Here is an 18933-nt window from a genome sequence, read left to right as displayed (position 1 = left end):
TGGTGAAAGGTGTGGATTCAGCATTTTTCCCCCCTTGGCTATTCTGTAATAACAACATCATGTACTAAAGAGACAATTTTTTCCTCTGATTTGAGATGTTATCTTTATCATATACTGAATTTCCATAAGTGTATGATTTATTTCTGGACTTTTAAATTCTATTCCAATTGTCTATTCATGCACCCATGTCACACCGTTTTAACGTTTAATGATTGAGGGTTTTTTTGGGCTATGTTCTTAGGGATATGGGTGGGTTTATGTTGAATTAAAAAAACAACAACTTAGAACTGGCTTTTATGATACTGAATCTTCCTTACCATGAAAATATTTTAATATTTCTTTTACCTACATTTTTGGCATAAATTGTCCTTCCCTAGTTGATGTTACTATTACAATGAAATGTTTGTGATTCACAAAATCCCAATTTGCATATTGACAAAGCAAACAAAAATAAACCAACATAACATACAAGAACCAGAAAAACTTGTCACTACAAAATGGGATCCTTTGTTAGGATTAAGTCATCTTGAAATCTGGCTTGGTCCTTGCCACGTTCTCTTGTCTGCCTCCTGATTGCTGGCTCCACCTCCTATTAAGAGTCTGCTCTTATTGTTTGGACTTGACTTTCACATGTCATTTCTCTAGCTTTTGGTTCTGCTTTTCTCTGTTCTCTAACTGTCCTTCTGTGATTGGTCAGCAGGGTTATTTGTACTACTGTTTAATGATTTATAAATACTGTTCACTGCAGAGCAGAGAGTGTGATTAGGTCCACAGAAAAGGAACCTGTGATGTTCAAAGGAAAATGTTTCAGGTATCAAGTTCAACTGGATTCTTTTTCTTACATTGCATCTATCACTCAAAATCATGCCATTTACTTAGATTCCTACTTGGGCCCTGACTTTCTCATAGAGACTTTTCCCCCCCTTCTCCTTAAGAGTTCTTGCCTTTTTTTCCCTCATTGATGGAACTAGTATATGTCTTTTCCCATATTACCTAAGATTATCTAGCTTAATCATACTGTTTGCTGGGATCAATTTTGTACTGACTTCTTTTAAGACAGCTGCACAGTTGTTACTCTGAAATTTCTTTTTATTGCACATCTTGGCATGTTCCATTATTTCTTGCATTGCTCTCTTTCTGTCGTTTGATGGCAAACAATCTAGTAATTTCATGAGAGAGGGTACTGTGGTAAAGTACTGTGCTTCCCTTCAGAACTTTGACGGTGTTACATCTCTATCTTCTAAAGTCAAATTTCTAGGAACTATGAGGCCAAGCTGATCTTTATTTCTTTGCAGGTATTTTATTTCTCTCTGGAATTGTTGATATTGTTTAGCTTTTCCCTGTTAATTTCTGTCTTCTTACCTTTTTCTAAGCTTTAGGAGAGTTCAGTGGCTTTTCCTGACATCCTTCTACTGGCATTTTTACTTACTTATAATAACTTCATGATTTTGATTTTAGCAATTTTTGAAAACACCAGAAACTTTTTCTGTATAATGCTTATTTTCTGTAAATACTACTTCCTCAAATCTTTCTGAAGAAACTAATTACAATACTTTGTAAGTTCTTTTCTGTTACAGAAATTTTTGTTTTCTCTGGAGAAGGGAGTCAGTTTCTCTGTTTATTGTGATTTTTCCCTTTTGTGCTATTAATTTTCTTCCAGTTTCTGACGGTCTTTGGTTGTGTGTTCCAATTTATGAATGAAGGAACAGATTAAATGTTTTCTTTCTGCTGCTATGGGCCATTCATCTGAGTGAGACAGTTGAGTACAATCTCTGGATATGTGGATAAGAAAATCTGTCAAGCAGGCTCCACTCTAGGGTCCTCAGGTGGAAAGTAGGCTCTCTTGTCCAAAATGACAAAATGTGGAGTGTCCTAATATGTGGCCCCTTCGTTTTGGCAGTCTTAGTCTATTCCTGGCAAATGTTCCATTAATTTAGAAAGCCATTTGTCAAAATATCTTTTTAAATTCCTGCTTTTTTTTTTTAAATTCCTGCTTTTTAAAATTATAGAAGCATTACTTGTTCATTATAAAATTCAAATACAGCAAAAGTGCCATGCCTCAAATTCTTTCCTTTTACCACTTGTATGAGACCTTTAAACACTCTTCTATAACAGTTTGATTTATAATAATATTCATTAATTCTGATATGCTTTTATAGTGATTTTCAAAAACCTAATAGTATATATCTTATAATTCTAGTATATCAAATACATAAGACAATTACAGTAACTTCAAGAATGAAGGAAACTTTCATTAAAACGAACAAATGTAGAACCGCATCTGATTACACAATTGAAACTTAAAACAAAACAATAAAAAGCACATTGCAGTACAGTACTCTTCAAAATGGAAGAGTTAAGGACATTCTTATGAAAATTCCAGATGATGATGATGATGAAGATGATGACTGTTACTATACAATCTCTATAAAAGAGATAAATTGCTCTCTTGAATCCGAAAGCACATATCTTGGCCATTTAATATAAACTATTTGCATAGAGGGTGGCATATTAAAACAGCTCAACTGCAGAGCAGCTGCTTAAGAGTATTGCATAGTTGATGCCAATAAATTGCTGAAAGTTGTAAACTCTGCAAAGATGTTGGCAAGGGGACACATAGATGGCATTTCTTGATGAAAATAGCTCTGACAAGTATAATGCAAACTATGTGCTCCACTGGAGGTTAAATGTAAGTGCTTTTCTAGAGGAGTAACAATGTATCTGGCAGTCAAGTCAGAATTCTGTGCATCTTTCCTACCTGAGCTAATGCAAGGTAGAAACCAACCTTGTTTTAAACCAAGTACATTCATATTTTGGAGGTTTAAACTTCATCTAAAAGAGTATTTAAACAACATTTTATTATGGAAATTTTCAAAGATCCAAAGAGAAGAGAGCATGGCATAGTGAGCCCCCAGTGTCTATTGCCCAACTTTAATCATTATCAACATTTTGTCAGTATCATCTTTTTCAAACAGCTTTATTGAGATACAATTCACATACCATATTGTTATCCATTTAAAGTATACAATTTTAAAACTTTTTTTTATCACCTCAGAAAGAAACACCAAGTCCTCTAGGAATCACTCCTCTCCTCTATCCCATCTGGTCCTCAACTTCCCAACCTTAAGCAACCACTAATCGACTTTCTGTTTCTGTTGATTTCTCTGTTCTAGACATTTCAAATAAATGGAATCATATAATATGTGGTCTTTTGTGACCAGCTTCTTTTACCTAGCATAGTGTTTTCAAGGTTCATCGATGTTGTAAATCTATCAGTACTTCATTTCTTTTTATGACTAAGTAATATTCCATTGTATGGCTATACCACATTTTGTTTACCCATTCATCAGCTGGTGAACATTTGGGTTGTTTTGAATAATGCTGCTAACATTCATGTACAAGTTTTTGTGTAGACATGTTTTCATTTCTCTTGAGTATAAACCTAGTTGTGGAATTGCTAGGCCATATGGTAACTCTATGCTTAATCATCTGAGGAACTGCCATAATGTTCTGTCAACATTGTTTTATCTACTTCCTTTCTAGTTATTTTGAAATATTTTAGAGCAGATTTCAGACCTCAGATCATTTCACTTGTAAATACTTCAGTAGAGATTTTTAACAGATAAAGATTAAAAAAACCCAACCCCACAATATCATTATCATATCTAACACTATAGTTTAAAAGAAAATGTAAATTTATTTCAAAGTCATCTATCAATATTCTAAGTGCTCAATGAGAATTTTAAATTATTAATATTATCAAAACAAATTTTTAACATAGTTCAATGTATGATTTTTGAAGAAGTAAAAATACACCTTGAATGTCAATGGCACTATATTCTAAACAATACACAAAACAGATTTTGTATGGCAAATTAACATTCATGTAGTATTTACTATGTGCCAGGCTTTGCACTAAGTATTTTACATAAAAATTTAATCCTCTCCCAAATACCAAGAGGTAGATATGACTTCAATTTTCAAGATAAGGAAACTGAGGTTTAGAAGATTTTAAGAAATATAGCCAAGGACTTCCCTGGAGGCGCAGTGGTTAAGAATCCGCCTGCCAATGCAGGGGACATGGGTTTGAGCCCTGGTCCAGGAAGATCCCACATGTCGTGGAGCAACTAAGTCCATGTGCCACAACTACTGAGCCCACGTGCCACAACTACTGAAGCCTGCATACCTAGAGCCTGTGCTCTGCAACAAGAGAAGCCACCGCAATGAGAAGCCCATGCACCGCAATGAAGAGCAGCCCTGGCTCGCCGCAACTAGAGAAAGCCCGCGTGCAGCAATGAAGATGCAATGCGGCCAAAAATTAAAAAAAAAAAGCCAGATTCATTAGCTATTAAGAAATGAAATCAGGATTCAAATGGGTTCAAAGCTGTCATTATTTAGACGTTATGTACACAGTAATGCGGATGCCTTCTGTCAAGGCCTTTGATAGCCGCAATTTCAGGTTTGGAAGGGACCTTCAAGTTATTTAACCTCTATACAAAACAAAGCAGAACAACAACAATAACACCTGAACAAAGCAAACAAAACATGTCTCCTTATAATATCTACCCTTAGGTTTTAATTTCAGCCTTTGCAGAGATGTATCGCAAGTCTATTTCTGCCTACTTTGAATTTCTTGTATCTCTCTAAGTCTTTTCTTCTCTAAACACCCCCAATCCATTAATCTCTCTTATGACTGAAAAGAATTCTTTTATCATCTTGATTATTTTCCTCTGATTATCTCCTAGTATTCAAAGTTTTGGGCCTAGGACAGAATAAAGAAAGGAGTCTTGACCAGAGCAGAGGGAAGTTAGGCTTATCTACTCCTTATTCTAATGCATTTCAGATGACAAACATTTTTGGAGTCATACCCTATCTACCACTGAAAGCTTAGTGAGAGCTCAAGTGTTTGGTGAATGAGACACAACTGTGCTGTCATAGCCTAGGGGATGTAACTAATCACCTACAACATTCTTTCCTAAATTGGGATATAATCTTAAGGTCATCTTCAACAGCGGAAGGTAGAGGAAGCTAGCAGTAACACACTGAAGTAGGCCCCTCTGAACTGAAATCTGCTGCGACTGTTGACTTAAAACACAAGTGTGGGCACCTTGATTCTGTTCTGATTGGTTTGCGCAGACCCTTTCACTCATCTGATTACTGAATAGTACCTTGGACTTCTAACTGCTTTGCCTTCTGGTATTCACGTCCTCTTGGTGCCTGGCTTTCCCTTCTATACCAGTATTCATCTAGTTGCTGTCTGGCCTTTACTACTTCAGTATAATCGGATAGTTTTTGACGCATGTTCTTGTTGATTTCCATCATCAATTTCAGACTCCAGACTCTATCCTCCATTTTGAGCCCTGGTGTCCAGAGCGTGACTCACTCCAGTGCCTGTACCTTCTCCGTGTTGTATTCCCTGCCTTCCCTCAGTGTCAGCTCCTTCATATGGGATATAGATTTGTTAAGTTTAAATTAAAATACTGCCAAATAAGACCATAATCATTTCATTTCATTGTTAATAATCTCTCCTGGCCAACATATTTCCAGAGACTTACTTTAATAGCTCTGCAGTTTGTTTTGCGTGTTTCCTTATACCCTAGAATTGTTTGGTTTGTTATAAACTGCTGCTATTCTAGAAGTCATAAAAACACAGGGTTAGAAATGATAGCAAGAGGTCATTTACTTGTTCCTTACTGATAAAAAAGGGTCAGAGAAGTGTACTTACTATTTAAAAGAAAACATACCAAACTTCTAAAATGTAGTGGGAAAAATACACATTTCATTCTTTAAAAAAAAAAGCAAAAACAAAAACTAGAAAATGACAGGTCCATATGATACATAATAGATGTGAAAGTGTGATGTGAAAAAAGTTAAAAGAGCATATATACACAGATAAAGTATTTTTATGATGAGATAGAATGTTTCACACAAGACAGAATTTTATTTGCAGGACACAACAGAGATATTTGTAATTTTAAAGCTGATGATGAAAAGATGAAAAATGAAGCCAAAATACTTATAAAATCAAAATAATCTGACCTAGTTCTACTAAGTTTTGTATAAGTCCACATAAACATAGAGGTCCACAGAGTACAATCTAAAAAAATTTGTATCTTTTATGCAATTCAAAATTGAGGAGAGGGAACATTCAGTTGCTGCGTCTGTCAAATGGGTATAAGACCATCACAGAGCTCTTGGGACACTTTAGTATAACATAATTGGGCTGAAAAATTTTAAAACATTTTGGTAGGAAGAAGTTATAAAAACTCAAGATATTATTACTACTTTTATACAGTAGGTTTAGTTTTGTCATACTTAAAGTATATTTAAATTCAACATTCACAAATGAGTATTTTTTGCAATAGTTTACTCCCTGAATTTCCTCAGATCTAAATCACATACCTTTATATGGAAAAAATAAACATTCTAAAACTTTATAGGGAAAATATGACTTATACTGTATGTGTTTTAGGTTTCCACTATAATAACTGTCTTTAAAATATACATTTACATCTAGGAAATCAAAAACAAACTTGAACTTGAAGAGCACCACTACGATGAGAAATGTATGAATCTGAGAAATAATTACATCTTCATTTAAAGAAAAATTAACTTACCCACACACTTTTTGTTTTTTTTAGTCATACTGACTGTTCTGACTGTAAAATTTAAGTACATATGTGTATACGAAAATCGTGTAAAAAGGTATTCTTAAGAAAATTTCAAAACAGTTAAGTATGAACCAAAAAGAATGACACACATATAGAAATATGTAATTTGTTTGAACCCTTTATGAAGTGGATTGCCTAAGGGGCACTTGTGATGCTGAAATGTCCCTGAAACTTTCCGAGAAATCACAAAGAACACAGGAGTTAGAGTCCTGGAACATAAACATACCATAAAAGAATGATAATTATACTGTGACTTCACTTTTCAGAAACCTGGCTAACTGCAGGGTTTGTTTTCTTTTTGTTAAGTGACATTCACTGCAATAAAAGGCAAGTTATCTGGAACCATGGGAGTTAGTCCAACCAGGTAAGTGTGAGGCCTTGCACACGCTAGGCACTTAGTAAGAAGTGGTTGGTTAAATGCTGGTTAAATACTAACTGAAATGCTTGTGGACCTTGAGAGAGATTATTGGCAGAAGTAGTGAGTGAAAGGGTAGAAGAATCTCAGGTTTGAGAAACAGATTTCTTATATTCCACAAATATTTACTTTTGAGGAGAGAGAATGTGAATATATTAAAGGTTGGTTTCTAATTTGACAGCTTCTAGTGCAATTATTATTGAAGGTTGGAAAAGATCATAGTTAGTTTAACAAACATTCAATTGAATACTTACCAAATACTGTGTTAAAGGCTAATACACAAAGGAAAACTAGGCACTCTATTGGCAAGACAGATGAGTAATTGTGATATATAGTGATAGGAATATTAATACAAGTATTTTTAAAGTTATGGGAAAGAAGTAAAAAAAAAAGATAAGTTTTTCTTTATTGAGTTATGAAGGGCTTCAAAGAATAGATAACATTTGAACTGACTCTTGAAAAGGAAGGAAAAGAGGGAAGGGTCCTACATTCACTGAGTTACTGTCACATGCCAGAAATGTACTATATTGTTTAATTCTCATATAACCCTGTAAAGTAGATATTACCTTTATTTATACATGAGAAAATTGAGTTTAGAGGGGTTAAATTATTGTCTCAAGAATCCATAGCTATTAAACTGTGGGCTTTAAGTGATTATGACATGTTGGCGTAGGTTCATCATTTGTACCAAATGTCCACACTCTGGGGAGGCTGTGCATCGGGGGCGGTGGCAGGGGGTATATGGGAAATCTCTGTACCTTCCTCTCAATCTTGCTGTGAACTTTAAACTGCTCTAAAAAATTGTCTTCCAAAAAAAAAAAAAAAAAAGAATCCATAGCTATTAAGTAGCAGAGCCATCTTGCCTGTCTGACTGCTGGCATTTCCCACAGTATTTCAAAATATAGGTGATGTAAGGAATATAAGAGTAATTCCAGCCTTAGAATTTAAGAAGAGAGCTGAACAAGTAGATATGTAATTCTGGGTTAATCCAGCTGTCCACCTTCTCCATGGTTACACCTAGCATGCTGAGTGTAAGCTGCTAGAGAAAAATTACACAGAATGGCACTACTACAAATATATGACATTTCATCTTGGCAATTATTTGTTTCTGTAATGTACATCACTCATTTATTACATAGCTATTTCAAACTTCTATTTTCCTCAAAACTCTGATCTTATCATGTGTCTTGCCCATTAGAAAACAACCATTAGATGGGAACTCCCTAAATTCTTACCACCAAACCTACTAACTTATTACTTTTAACATAATTTTGATTTCTCCCCTGCAAAATGTGCCCCACCTGTCTAAAGTTAAATCCCATCACTTCGCCCTGGATCTACTCCTTTCCCAACACTTTTGCTCAATTGATCATCCTCTCTCTTTTGTACTTTCAATGTCTCTCTCTGTTTGGTTCCTTCCTATCCCCATTTAAGCCGGATACTCTCCAACTCTGGGAGGTAAAGGCCCTTGATCTCATGCTCCCTCCCTGATCACCTTATATTCTCTTATTCAAAGGGTTGCCTAGTTTTCCTTTTACTATTTTTCAACTTCTACTTATTTATCAGTTCACTGCAATCTGCCTTTAGTGCCACTGAAACTGCTTTTTTTAAACATCTTGTTAAATCCAAATACCATTTTCTTTTTCATCTTTGTTCGACTTGGCCCCTTGGCAGCCTAAGCCACTGCTGACATCTTCCTCCCTTCTGAATGCTTCTGGCTTCGCGTGGGTCTACTCTTTTCCTGAGGCACCTGCCATTTCTCTGGTCACTCCTCACTCTTCTTTGAGTAAGCATTTTTTGCTCTGCCCAGCCCTTAAATATTAGTGCTCATCAAGAATCTGTCCTAGGCCTTTTTCTGTTCTCACGCTATATACCCTTACTAGTTCATTTAATCTACTTCCATGTAAAGCACCATCTTTATGCTGTTGACTCTCAAATCTCTACCTCCAGATAACTTCTCTTTCTTGGGCTCCAGAACCTACATTTTTAACTCTCTACTGAATATATCCACTTAGATATTTTCTTGAGTTCTTCTTTCCCAAACCTATTCCTCCTATGTTCTTTGTAGCACCACCATAAACCCAGGATACAAGCCAAAACCCTGGGCATCAATTCTCATTCCTCCTCTCTTCATCATTCTCTAAATTCAGTCAGTCACGAAGCCCAGTGATTCTGCTTTCTAAATAGTTTTCAAATTGGTCCCTGCTTGTTGGACACCATCATCACCAGTTTAGTTCACGATACCACCTATTGCTCAATGAAATACTGAAATAGCTTCCTAAGTGGGGCTCTTACCACTCCCCCTAATACAGCTGCAAAAGAAATCAGAAAAAGGCTTTTATATCAGTTTCTTAAAATTATGCTCAGTATTCTATTAGATACATGGCTGATTAAAGATACTTCTCCTACTTTTGGAAGCTTAGATTCTAAGGACACATGATGAAATATATACAAATAAAAGCAGAATTAAAATTTCCAAAGGTGTTCAGCAAATCTTGTTTCATTAAGGCAAATATGAGTGGATAAATATGAATGAAAAATGAAGGCCATTAAAGAAGACTCGAGAGGTATGCTCAACGAGAGAGAAGCCATTCTAAGGAATCACATTTCGTATACTCAAAACTGAATGTTTAATTTGAAGCCCTGACAATGTTAACTAAGAGTGAGATCCTATCAATCTTTTCCTTTACCTTTTGTAAAACCTAATTATTTAAGATTTATATTTTATATTTTTATACCTAAAAGCTCTTAGCATAAATGAAGACATTTAAGGGTAAAAAAGATTACATTCCACTTGAAAGACAAAGAAAAAGTTATTCTGAAGCATCAAAAGTGAAAGAAAAGAAAAAAAAGATTACAACACCTGGATAAGATATTCAGCTCTGACTTTTCTGGCAACTAAGACGAAAAGGAAGCACATTAAATTACATAGTTTTCATTTTCTGTAAAAAAGACAGAAGGATATAACTTCATCTACAGAGGCACAAATTTTCCTGGAACTCACACAAGCAGTAATTCATCCTGAGATTTTTGTCTAAATGGGACTAAGGAGAAAGATCATAAGCTTTTGTTTCAGAAAAAAAAAGAAAAAAGTTTCGACAGTAAGTACGGTTGAGTTGCTTAACTCTTATCAGCATCAGTTTCGTCTGTAAAAGTAGGGACAATGATATTTATCTCAGGGTACTGTAGCAAAGACTAAATTATGTAATATAAATGGAAGTACTTAGTAGATTGCCTTAAATAGTTTCATGAAACAAAGAGAAATGACACCAGATTTTATTCCGATCTTCTATAAAGGCAGAGGTCATGACATTCAATTGTGCCTTAATGGAAGGAATTTTGTTAGGAGAGATATTTTGCCCCTTTCCCCTGCTCTCTGCTTTCCGAAGGTTTCACTGAATACAGGGACAGAACCTGGAAAATTCAGAATAGACGGACGTGGACAGATATGAGATCGCAATTCAATTTATGATCACATCTTTCAGTTAGTATTTTTTGTGCAGATCCTTTAACCTAATACATTTACTCATCTCAGCTGAGCTTTGTAGTCTGAAAAGGCAAACTAAAAAAGGCTATTTTTCTCCATACTCACCCTCTCTTCACTTTTTTTTATTATTAGGTTAATACATTTTCTCTAAAGAAGAGAATAAAAATCACCTAATACACTTTCCAAATACACACCACCCTTTTTTTTTTTTTTTTTGTGGTAAGCGGGCCTCTCACCGTCGTGGCCTCTCCCGTTGCAGAGCACAGGCTCCGGACGCGCAGGCTCAGCGGCCATGGCTCACGGGCCCAGCCGCCCCGCGGCATGCGGGATCCTCCCGGACGGGGGCACGAACCGGTGCTCCCTACATTGGCAGGCGGACTCTCAACCACTGCGCCACCAGGGAAGCCCCACACAACCATTTTTGAATGTATAAATGCTAGAAGTTTATAGAATAAGAGGCCACTATGGATTTTATCATTCCTGGAAACCCTTAAGACCACAATTGAACTCCCAACGTGAGAGAATTTTTAAGCTAACAGTTTTGAGCTAACACGAATAGAAAATAAATCTTCTGTGGCCACGCCTCAACTATCCTAGCATTGTCAACCTAGAACTATCCCACTCATTTTCTTTTTTCATGTAACACATATTGGATAACTATGTAAATGAGGTGGGGATCTCATTTCATATTACCATAAACAGTCTTACCAGAACTAAGTGACACCACTTAAAAAGTTAGAGCAAGAGCTGCCCAGTGCAAAAAGAAAATGAAACACTTTAAATGTTCATTTGGTCTCTTTATGAATCACTAATTTAAACTGAGAAAATTTAGCTGATTGAAGCAATGATTCATACTAGATCATTTTCACAGGGTCCTGACTAGGGTGAGGCAAGGTCTCAGGTGCCAGCGCTGCACTGTGCATGCCTCTGAGAGGGGGCACCTCCTCTATTCTGTGCCTTCAGTGCCTGGCTGCCCTCACCTTAGTCTCAGCCCTGATTTTAACTTGCAAAAAATTTTATTTATCCAAGTTATTCTTATTCAACTGTTATCTATTGGCTATTCTGGGCACTTCACCCAATTCCCCTGACACCATTTCTAGATGATATGCATCTTTGAGCTGCTTCCAGGAATATTCGCTAGTTCATCTCTCTCAATAATTTCCTTCCAATAATTTCTTCCCAAATACCTGATATATCTTTCCCAGACTAGGAAACAATGTCTTCAGGATACTCATAAACCAATGATCTGTTTTGAGAATTTTTTCTCTGTTAGGACAGCAAAACGGTAAAAACATGGCTAAGACAAGGCAGTGATAGTACAGTGGAAAAAATTCATGGATTAAAAAACTAGGCTTAACGGTACCAACTGCTGGCAAGGATGCAGAGCAACTGGAACTCTCATTCACTGCTGGTGGGAATGCAAAAGATACAGTCACTTTGGAAAATAGTCTGGCAGTTTCTTACAACATGAAACACTTTCCATATGACCCAGCAGTCCTGCTCCTCGTATTTACCAAGAGAAATGGAAACTTATATTTACACAAAAATACGTACACAATTGTGTACAGCAGCTTTATTTATAGGCACTCCCAAATGAAAACAGCTCAAATGTCCATCAGCTGGTGAATGGATTAACAAACTGTGGTATATCCATACAATGGAATACTACTCAGCAATAAAAATTAGGACAAATTACTAATATTTACAACAACATAGATTGATCTGTTTTATGGTAAGTGAAAAAACCGAGACTAAAAAGACTAATAGGGCTTCCCTGGTGGCGCAGTGGTTGAGAGTCCACCTGCCGATGCAGGGGACACGGGTTCGTGCTCCGGTCTGGGAAGATCCCACATGCCGCTGAGCGGCTGGGCCCGTGGGCCATGGCCGCTGGGCCTGAGTGTCTGGAGCCTGTGCTCCACGGTGGGAGAGGCCACAACAGTGAGAGGCCCGCGTACCGCAAAAAAAAAAAAAAAAAAAAAAAAAAGGCAAAACTATAGGGATAGAAAACAGATCAACTGGAGTTAGGGAAAAGGGTCACTACAAAGGGGTCAAGAGGGAATTTTCTGGGGTGATGGAACAATTTTATATATTGATTATGGTGATGGTTACACAACTGTATGCATTAGTCAAAAATCATAGAAATGTATGCTGGAAAGGGTAAATTTTATTGTATATCATATCTCAATAAATCTGACTTAAAAAAAGGAAAAAAAACTGGGGTTATCTCTTAGTTACCACCTGGCTCTGGGGAAGCCACCAAAACCTGATTTTCTTCTTTTATAAAATAGGGATTCTGTTACCTTTAAAATATTTTTTGTGAGGAACAAATTAAAAGAAAACTTATGAATTTTGAAGTTCAATACAAATATTGTACACCAGGCACTGGCCATACAATGATGAATAAGACAGAGGTACACTAAAGAAATGTACTGTCTAGGGACTTCCCTGGTGGTCCAGGGGCAAAGACTCAGCACTCTCAATGCAAGGAGCCTGGGTCTGACCCCTGGTCATGGAACTAGATCCCACATGCTGCAACTAAGAGCCCACATGCCACAACTAAAATATCCCGCATACCACAACTAAAGATACTGCATGCCACAACTAAGACCCGACGCAGCCAAATAAATATTAAAAAAAAAAAAAAGAAATTTACTGTCTAGAGGGAGAAAGGGATAAGACAGATAATTATTAAATAACATGGAAATTCAATGACAGAGATATGAACAAGGCAATAGGGGCCATCAGGAAGGAGCATTCCAGGAATAAGAATTAACTCATAATGAACACAGACTACTGGGATCCAATAATCTTAACCCAATATGATTTTGAAAAAGCCTAAGGTGGTAAAAATTATGACAAAATGGAAAAAGTACCTCACGATGATTCAGAAGTTGTTCCAAATCTAATGCCATTTGATTCTTCATGTGCTGTAAAGCTGACTTTTCTTTATTTAAATTGCTGGAAAAAAAAACCCACCAAGTTTTTAGAAGTTGTCATACTAATATAAATTTAATTAACAAATAATAAATAGCAAAAGACTAAATCTGATGGTTTGAATTAAAGAAAAATTAAATTTATAGTTCATAAAGATATCAGATCAGTGACTACAATGTTTGATTCAATCATTGGCCTGGCTATTTTATAAGAATACTTTTTCTTTTCACAACTATTTGACAATGCAACTGAGATGCTTTCTGAGAATACTTTCCTGCCTAGTAGGGGCATAAAATTGGTGTTTTAAAGATGACTGGTTACTCCTGAAATGTAAAAAGATGAAGTGGGACTTATATAAAAGGTAAAAAGAAAGTACGTATGGGCACCATATTAAAATTTGAGACACTGAAAGTCAAATTACAACATTTATCCTTAAAACTGAAAGTAGTATCTTATAATTTATCACATACTAAATTACCAGGTATATAACTGAGTGAGATAAATGAACCAGATATTTGAGCTATAGTTAACTCGGGGAAACAATTTTTTGTTTTGCGGTACACGGGCCTCTCACTGCTGTGGCCTCTCCCGTTGCGGAGCACAGGCTCAGTGGCCATGGCTCACGGGCCCAGCTGCTCCATGGCATGTGGGATCTTCCAGGACCGGGGCACAAGCCCGTGTCCCCTGCATCGGCAGGCGGACTCTCAACCACTGCGCCACCAGGGAAGCCCTCGGGGAAACAATTTTTGTCTCCAAATTCTTAGTTCAATCTTCAACTTCTAAGTCCGCATTGTGAATTTCTCTTTGAAATGACCTATCTTCTGATAGGAAAGGGTGAGAAACCTAATTGTAAGGACATGTTAATATTTTAAAACATAAATATTTGAGGCCTGTCTTATACTGTCCGGAGTTTGATTATTCAACATATAAAAATATTTAGAACCATTAAATAAAATATTCTTTGAAAGCCACCGGGATGAGTCTACCCAGACAGCACTACAAGGATTAAGAAAAGCAACACTGAATTGAAGCAACGTAATTCCTTGAATGTCAAAACAAAATCTTTAAAGGTAAAATTAATGAGAATTGTTTTGCTGAACAGGTAAGATGTTTTAAGTTATATTTTAAGAAAATAGAATGCCACCAATTTTCAAAATATTAGGGAGAAGTTTTTTTAAACTCAGTGAATAGTAGTAGTATTCTGAAAGCACTGGTAATTCCAAGGACTTAAGAGTAAAAAAAAATGTACATTTTCCTCCTTCCTACTAATTGAGAACTTCCCCAAGGAAGCATCAGAGTTTGTCCTCTGAGAAGACTAGATGGAACTCTGACTTCTGTTTCCAACTGTGCCACAGACTCAACTGTGTGGTGTAAAGCACGACACATACCACCCCACTGAGCCTGTTTTCACATCCGTAAAGTGGAAAATAATACTCATGTATGTCAAAGGGACATGTGAATTATCTAATGAATGATTACATAAAACTCTACAAAATGCTGTATCGTTTTACTAATTTAGATGAGAAACAGTCATCAGAGGAAAACAGTAATTAAATGTCAATAAAGGTAAGCAGCTCAGCATAAAAACAAACTGACTTTTGGAGTTAGGCGTCAGAGATCCTACTGAGCCGAGGAGTTGAAAAGAACTAGATGATAAAAAGGAAACTGAGTGCTGTGTTCTGCTTGAGTCCCCCAAAGCATGGTAAAGATCAGGTGTTTCTGTAACTTTAAAATTCTCTCTTTAGCTAGGGTCACACTGAAGACAAAATATTTTTCTTTCTCTTTTTCTTTCTTTTATTTTTCTATTATTTTTTGGCTGTGTTTGGTCTTCGCTGCTGCATGTGGGCTTTCTCTAGTTGTGGCGGGCAGGGGCTACTCTTCATTGCAGTGCACAGGCTTCTCACTGCAGTGGCTTCTTTTGTTGCAGAGCACAGGCTCTAGAATGTGCAGGCTTCAGTAGTTGCAGCGCGTGGGCTCAGTAGTTGCAGCACGTGGGCTCAGTAGTTGCGGTGTGCGGGCTTAGCTGCTCTGTGCCATCTGGGATCTTCCCGGAACAGGGCTCGAACCTGTGTCCCCTGCACTGGTGGGTGGATTCTTAACCACTGAGCCACCAGGGAAGTCCCCAAAATATTTTTCAAAGTGAAAATAAATGTTCAGTAAATACGAATAGGAATATTCAAGGAACAGATGTGTTCATATACATGCACATATACATGTTCGTATACATGTACCCACATACACACAGAATGTAAACATGCACTTACATGCAGTACATACATGGGTGCACTCGCACAAACACATACACAGACACACACACGTAGGCTCTCAAACACCAACAGACCCATTAAATAAAGTGTAGTGTAATAGGAACGGAATGTTGATGTAATTAAAGAATTTTGACTGAATAATTCATTAGAAATGCTTTCTATGTAGTGTTTAATTTTTTCAGAATAAAGTAAGTATTCCATATTTAAATAACAAAACTAAACATATAACATGGAATAAAAGGTAAGTGGATAAACTGGTTGACAAAGCAACTCAGTTCTATTTGCAAGACGTTGGCTCCACAGACAATACTTGGATATATATTTTCAAAGTCTTAGCCTTCTCTTTCTTAAATTACAAGGGAGACTACCTTCAACACGTGGGTCTCTAAAACTGAATACGATGATGATTATACTCTGTGTTCTTCCACACACAGTAATTACTCAATAGAATTTTAGTCTCCATAAGACATTTCATAACAGTGGAAACTTACCTTTAAAAATACAAAGCTTCTATGCGTGACTCATAAAGCAACTACAAAACAAATCTCCTTATGAGCACGTCTATCGTGAATGGTATATTACACCCATAATTATTCAATTCACTGTTAATTATTACTCAGAAATTCATGTTTATGGCTCTGTTTCACCTGCTATATGAAAACATATTCCTGATATATTGTTCTTTAACTTCCTGGATCAATATACTCTGGCCTAGCCTTATAAGTGCCTAAGTAGTCTTTTCTTCCTAAATGACTAGTTAACGATAAATGGAGAATTGAAAACAGAGAAAGAAAACTTATGCTAATTATTCTCTTTCCGTGCTTCCTTTGGTCCTGAACTATAGATCAAACACTATAACCCAGATTGTCTCTTATGGATTGGTGGAGGAGAGTTAAAAGTACTACTTTTAGAACAGAGTATTACTTTAATGACAGTTAGTAGTGATATCTCAAATGTTAGCTTTTAACATGTTTATCACGATTTCATTATAGTGCATGTTTGCGCTAATCTTTCTAGGCATTGAATAAATTGTATCGATGGCTAAATTGGCAAGTTGTGGATGTGATATTGTTTTATTTTGTAAGAAAATGATAAAATTTATATTCAGTTCTTTAAAGAGCTTTTATTGTATAAGCTAAAGAAACATTTACAAATTAACCAGTTAATGTAAGTATTCTTTACAATTAAAATCCACACCCAGCAAAAAGTAACAGGAATGATCAAGGAACATAATCACTTAGTCATCTTTTTGGATGGATCATCGAATGTTTAAATTTCGAATTAATGAAGGACAAAAGGAAGGGAGGTAACATTTACTGAGCTCCTCCTGTGTGCCAGAAGCTTTTTATATATGTTACTTCATTTAATTTTCACAACTACCCCTTGATGTTCACATTAATATCTACATTTTACAGACACATTTACCATGAGAAGAGAAATCAGGCTGACGTGTAGTCAAAGCCCAGGATAATTCTACTCTATTTGAAATGCCGTTGGCTCAGAGTCCGGGTGATGGTAGATAGAAATGTGATCTAACCTGTTGTATCTGACTTGTTGATTGTATTGTATGGCATCACATCCTTTCATTCACGTCATCAGGGTACAGCTACAGCATCTCACAAGCCATAATTAAAATTCGGAAAGCACCTTAACTTTTCACATTAGAAGATAGTTGCTTCAATGAAGAGCAAGACTTCATATCCTGTGAAATATTAATTCAGAATCTACTAAAATAGTATACAATAAATATATGAGACACAGACAGCTTTAAAGCCTTCAGATGTGTAGCACACAAAACATTTTTTTTTTTTTGTTTAATTCCATAATTGGCATAGTTCTTGTGATTACTGTTGCTGTAATTAAGGGAGTCCTAATTTTTGTCAAAATTCAGCATATTTTGAGAAATGTTATTTCTCACTTCAAAGATAATTTTCAACATAAAAATGTGTTAAATATAAGACAATACTAGTAATAGCAAACATTTAAAAAGCATTTTTAACAATGTATAGGAATAGTGCTATATATATTACAAAGGTTATATCATTTAATCCTCTGAATAACCATGTGAATTAGGTGCTGTTGGTGCCACTCTCATTTCACAGATGAGAAAATTGACTATAGGGTCCAATACCATAGCTATTAGCTAGCCACAAGTGGTAATGAAAATTAATATTAATTTAATTCAAATAAAATTAAAATTTTAGTTCCTCAGTAACACTAACCATATTTTAGATGCCCAATAGCCACATGTAGCTAGCAGCTACCATATTGGACAATGCAGATAGGGAATTTTTTTTTTTATTATGAAATATTTCAAGAGAGAAACTATAACAATGTATCTGTCACCCAGCCTCAACAATTATCAACTCATTAAAAGCCTTCCTTTTAACCACTATTCTACACTTTTTTTTTTTTGCTTCTCTTCGTTAATTACATTAGTTAAAGAAAAATTATCCCTTATTCAGATTAGAACATAGGGAGGCAGTATAACATAATGGTTAGGAGTATGGAATTAGAAAGCAGACAGATCTGGATTCAAATTTTGGCCCTATCACAAAACTAATATGTTTTTAGATGACAAGTTGCTAAATTTCTCTAGGGCTGAATTTGTTCATCATTACAATTTTCTCCTGTAGCTGGCTATTATTTTTCTTTATATTAAACATTTTCAGCTTTCCTAGTTCTTAGTAAAATAACTATTTAAATAAACTTACTTGAAGGTAACTGTGAAAGAGGTAATTTTTTCCACAGGCCTTTTATATATCCTTGCTCCAAGATTACAAAGGTAAGACAAAACACTATACAAAATTTTAAATATATCAAATATATAATATGGAAAGAAAAGGTTCTCTTTGGGGTTCTTTCCTCAATTTCCTTAAGATAAGCAAGTCTCCAGTGAATGATGAGACATAATTTCTATTGCTCCCAACAGCTATTTATAGAACTATTTAATTAATTCACTGAATTGATTTATTAATGCCGGTTATGAATATTCTAAATATTAATTTTAACTTTAAAATTAATCTACAAATAAATTGTTACTCATGTTGACATTTAAAACATAAATGTGATTTAAAATTACTTCATTATATTGTCAAAAAATTCTGATCAGGAATAAAGTTTTGGACCAATTATTTTGGTGGGGTAGAAATGAGAGGA

General features: G+C 35.7%; 1 protein-coding gene across 3 annotated transcripts in view; it reads right to left on the bottom strand.

Moving 5' to 3' along the window:
* The window catches only part of PIBF1 (progesterone immunomodulatory binding factor 1), a 216533-nt gene that overhangs the window by 15268 nt on the left and 182332 nt on the right, over window positions 1-18933 (bottom strand). The window contains exons 16-18 of one of the 3 annotated variants that reach the window (XM_060129210.1): window positions 13447-13531; window positions 10091-10130; window positions 5552-5632 (exon numbers count right to left, since the gene is read on the bottom strand). In XM_060129210.1, coding sequence (XP_059985193.1) covers window positions 5631-5632; window positions 10091-10130; window positions 13447-13531 — 127 coding nt within the window. In that variant the 3' untranslated portion in view covers window positions 5552-5630. Of the gene's footprint in view, window positions 1-5551; window positions 5633-10090; window positions 10131-13446; window positions 13532-17311; window positions 17477-18933 lie in introns of those variants that run through there. The other 2 variants (XR_009536788.1, XM_060129209.1) reach the window with 2 other exon arrangements.

This window comes from Lagenorhynchus albirostris, chromosome 18 (genome assembly GCF_949774975.1).
Source record: "Lagenorhynchus albirostris chromosome 18, mLagAlb1.1, whole genome shotgun sequence".
Lineage (NCBI taxonomy): Eukaryota > Metazoa > Chordata > Mammalia > Artiodactyla > Delphinidae > Lagenorhynchus > Lagenorhynchus albirostris.
This window is presented reverse-complemented; position numbering and strand designations above follow the sequence as displayed.